Source organism: Orycteropus afer, unplaced genomic scaffold (assembly GCF_000298275.1).
Source record: "Orycteropus afer afer isolate SDZICR_OR568_19922 unplaced genomic scaffold, OryAfe1.0 scaffold00245, whole genome shotgun sequence".
Classification (NCBI taxonomy): Eukaryota; Metazoa; Chordata; class Mammalia; order Tubulidentata; family Orycteropodidae; genus Orycteropus; species Orycteropus afer.
The window spans coordinates 470,661-474,440 of record NW_006921832.1 but is presented as its reverse complement, the minus strand read 5'-3'; the positions used below and the strand labels follow the sequence as shown (position 1 = coordinate 474,440).

The 3,780-nt window shown below is 38.9% G+C and overlaps 1 protein-coding gene across 1 annotated transcript in view; it reads left to right on the top strand.

Moving 5' to 3' along the window:
* The first annotated feature begins 3,000 nt into the window (after positions 1-3,000).
* The window catches only part of LOC103204229 (ropporin-1), a 13,643-nt gene continuing 12,863 nt past the window's right edge, over positions 3,001-3,780 (top strand). Inside the window, exon 1 of the mRNA XM_007949376.2 lies at positions 3,001-3,116. Within this exon, the coding sequence (XP_007947567.1) occupies positions 3,001-3,116 (116 nt within the window). The remainder of the gene's footprint in view (positions 3,117-3,780) is intronic.

Below are 3,780 nucleotides of genomic sequence, written 5' to 3'. Positions count from 1 at the left end.
AATTCTGGTGGAGATGTTTCCTGGAGACAGTAGAAAATGTGGAACAGAGGCATAGGTGAGAGGTTAGGGGTGGATGTACAAGTGGCATTAACACAATTACATAGCAGAGGAAACCATGAGAGGGTGTGAGCTCTCCAAGAAGAGCTGGTGGGAAGACCAAATCTCACAATGCTCACAACTGAGCTAACACTTGCTTAGTAGGAAGGAAGAAAGAAGGTCTATGGAAGGAGACAGGAGGACTGCTAAGGAAAATAAGAAATCAAGAATGATGTTATGCCATTAACAGAAGAGAAAGCCGTAAGGAGGAAAGGACAGTTGTGTCTAACAGGCCACCATTCACACTAGACACCATTCACATTCTGCCTCTGCCACTTATTGGTTATGTGTTGTTTTATTCTCTTTCTTAGTTTCATCACCCATAAGATGATAATAATACAATGTACCTCCCAGGGATATTTTGAGAAGTAATGAGAAAACGTGTATAGGATACTTAGCATTGTACTTGGCACATGTGCAAAGGTAATAGATATAGTTGATGACTTCTAAAGGAATAGTAGAATGGCGGGAGCTGCAAAAATTGCAAGAGGTTAAAGAAAGGGTGAGCAGTGAGAAAAAGGCAGTAGGTAAGGAGAACTTATTATAAATTCTGTGCTCAAAAATGAAGAGAAGCCATAAAATAATTGTTAAAAGAGGCAGATGAAGTAGAAGTTTTGGATAATTTACTCTATACTGATCAAGAGTTGTTATCACTAGTGTTGATATGGAAGATTCTTTAATAAGGGCTGGACTGTCTTTTTATTTATATGAGGCCACCTGAGCCTTCAGAAGAGATTTCAAACAATTGCATAGTAACTAAAAGATCCTATGAAAATATATGCAGACAATACAAGCAAAGTAAGGCACTACCTTTTGCTAAGTTAAATGGATTGACAAAAATCAGAAACAACTGGTTAGGTAAACTTTTTAAATTACAAAATATTTCATACACACAAAATAAAGTGCATGATGTAAACATAGGCCTAAAAATAATGGAATAAATATCCTACATGAAGCAGCCACCAGACTGCTTAAGACAGAGAACATTGCTAACAGGGTTGAGGCCCCTGCTCCATCTCCCTGTTGACATCCCCCACCAGGGCTAAGCCCATTCTGAGTCTGTGTTTGTTCTTCATGATATTATGACATATGTATGTAATCCTAAAAAATACATTGCTTTCTCTACCCAGGATGGTGAGATTCATTTATGTTGATGTCTACATTATACTCATGGAGAGTTAGGCTTTCTTTTCCATGAATTGAACCTTTTGTCATTATGGAATGGACCTCATTTTTCCTAATAATGCATTTGCCTTAAAGTCTCTTATGTGTGGTGTTAGTATATCCACATCAACTTCTTCTTGTTATTACTTGCCTATTTATCTTTATATCCTCTTACTTTTAGTCTTTCTGTATCCTTGTGTTTTTTTTAGATGTGCCTGTAGCTAGATTTTAAAAACAAAACAAAACCCAGTCTGATAATTTGTGTATTTTAACAGGAACATTGAACACCACTTCCATTTATGGTGTACTGATCTATAGGGACCCTTTTCTACCATGTTATTTGTCCACTTTTCCTATGCTCTCTCCTCCCCCAACTTCTCTCTTTCTTTTGAATTGATTAAGATTTTTTTTTTTTTAATTCCTTTTCTCCTCCTGACTGTTTTGGTACTTTTATTACTTTTATAGTGATTTCCTTTGCAATTGTACTATGTATGCTTGGCTTTTTGCAAAGTCTAAAGTTAATCAGTGTCTTTAGCCTCTTCCTTTTCCAAAATAAAAAGTATAAATAATGTAAAAGGTAATGAAGTACCGCCAACCTGAGACCACTTTAATTATTTATCTTAGATTTCCCACCCAGGCTGATGGTATAAACTTAAAACCTGGACCTAACTTGTGGCTCCAAACTCTCGGGAGACTATCTGTCCCCCAACAAAAAGCAGCAGTGGAAACAGATTTATGTGTCAGTTCCCCTGCTGGCAGGCAGATATTTTCAGTCCTACCTTTCACACTAAGAGTGCAATCTCTTGGAAGGTCTTAAATTTATTGGATACTACATGTGTATGTGTGTGTGTGTGGGGGGGGACCTTCAGTTCAGCTGTTTACTTTTTGTGAGCCCAAGACCCAGTCTCTACCCTTGCTGCCTGGCTATTTATCTCAAAGCATCTAGCTCCAGGCATCTACATTTGGCCCAGGTTTCCCTCACTTTCCTGCAAGCTCAGCAAGGCAATATGAAAGGTGTGTTTGCTGAGGTTTGTTTGGCATCTAGATGTTTTACAGAAGGAGGGCTTTTCAGAGTATCTAGCTGTCCTCCTAAACTAGATGAAATCTTTTCAACTGTTGTTAATTTCTGCATAGAACTGTGTACCATCTATGGATTTTCATGTTTCATTTCAAGTTGTCCTGGAATTTTTTGAGTGAAGGTATACAGAGTTTCTTTTTTAAGGTTAGGGTAAGATAAGTACATACAGGTGTAGAGACCAATGTTCATCAAAAGGCTGTTTATGATGATTTTTAATTGGAAATAACCTTAATGTCAAAGACTAGAAAATTCAGAGTAAATTTTGCTAAAACTCTTATCTAGTCAATAAAAGTTATGTGATATGGAAACATGATCATGATATACTATTGAGTAAATAAAATTCTGTAAGGATACATCCAATATTTTGGGGTGATATCATTAGGGGACATTTTTGCTTCTTGTTGATCTCCTTTTGAATGAAGAAGTATGTGATTTTTGTGTCAGGGACAAAATTATAACAAACAGAAAGCAGGGACTATTGAACTGCTTTCTAACCTGGAGTTGCAGAGCAATAGCTTGCATCAGTGGTGGAATGGTGAACTTCCCAATATTGAGAACGTCCAACAGAGCCTGGATACCCGCCTAACCAGGATTCTTGTCATCTTATGATTCAAAGATCCCATTTATTTACTTATTTTTCCTGCCAATAGGTCAACTAATCAATGCCTCAGACGGATAAGCAAATATGCATCCCACCGGAGCTGCCAGAATTGCTGAAGCAGTTCACCAAAGCTGCCATCCGGACCCAGCCACAGGATCTCATCCAGTGGGCTGCTGAGTACGTGTTCCTTTCCTCCTCCAGCTCCCTTCTCACCTCCAGCCCCTTGTTCCCACACTAGGAGGAGGGAAGTTCAGGAAAACTGTGAGGAGGTTGTCATGGCTGCAGCCAGGGAGTCTGGACTGATTAGCATAATCTTTGTGATCTTCAGTTTCAGCATTGCTTTGGTGCTTTAAAATCCATTGTGATGAAAACATCACAATGAGCAAAGATGGGATGCTCTCCCCTGAGCAAGCCAGACTGGGCCACAGGAACTCAGGACAATAGTCAAAGTGTCCTTGGACAGACAGTAAGAACTAGACCAACACATCACACTAACACATGCACACCCCACCCCATCCCTGTGCCCATGGAAAGAAGAGTTCAGATCCCCCAGCAATTTAGCTGGACTTTCATGAGTTTAACCCTTCTGTGAACCCATAGAGCAATTATTTAGCTGCTTGGGAAGCTGCTATCCCAGTTGTAGTATGTATTGCCACCTAGCAGGGACCTGTATAACTGTGTGAATCTGAAGAAAAGGGCCTCACCCCACCAATCCTACCACCAGAGTCCACTTGGGACATATATGTCCCATAAAATTATACTAAAATCCATATTACCTAAAAAAAAAAAAAAAAAAATCCATAGAACAATGAAAAAAAAAAAAAAAACACATTTTTCCCTT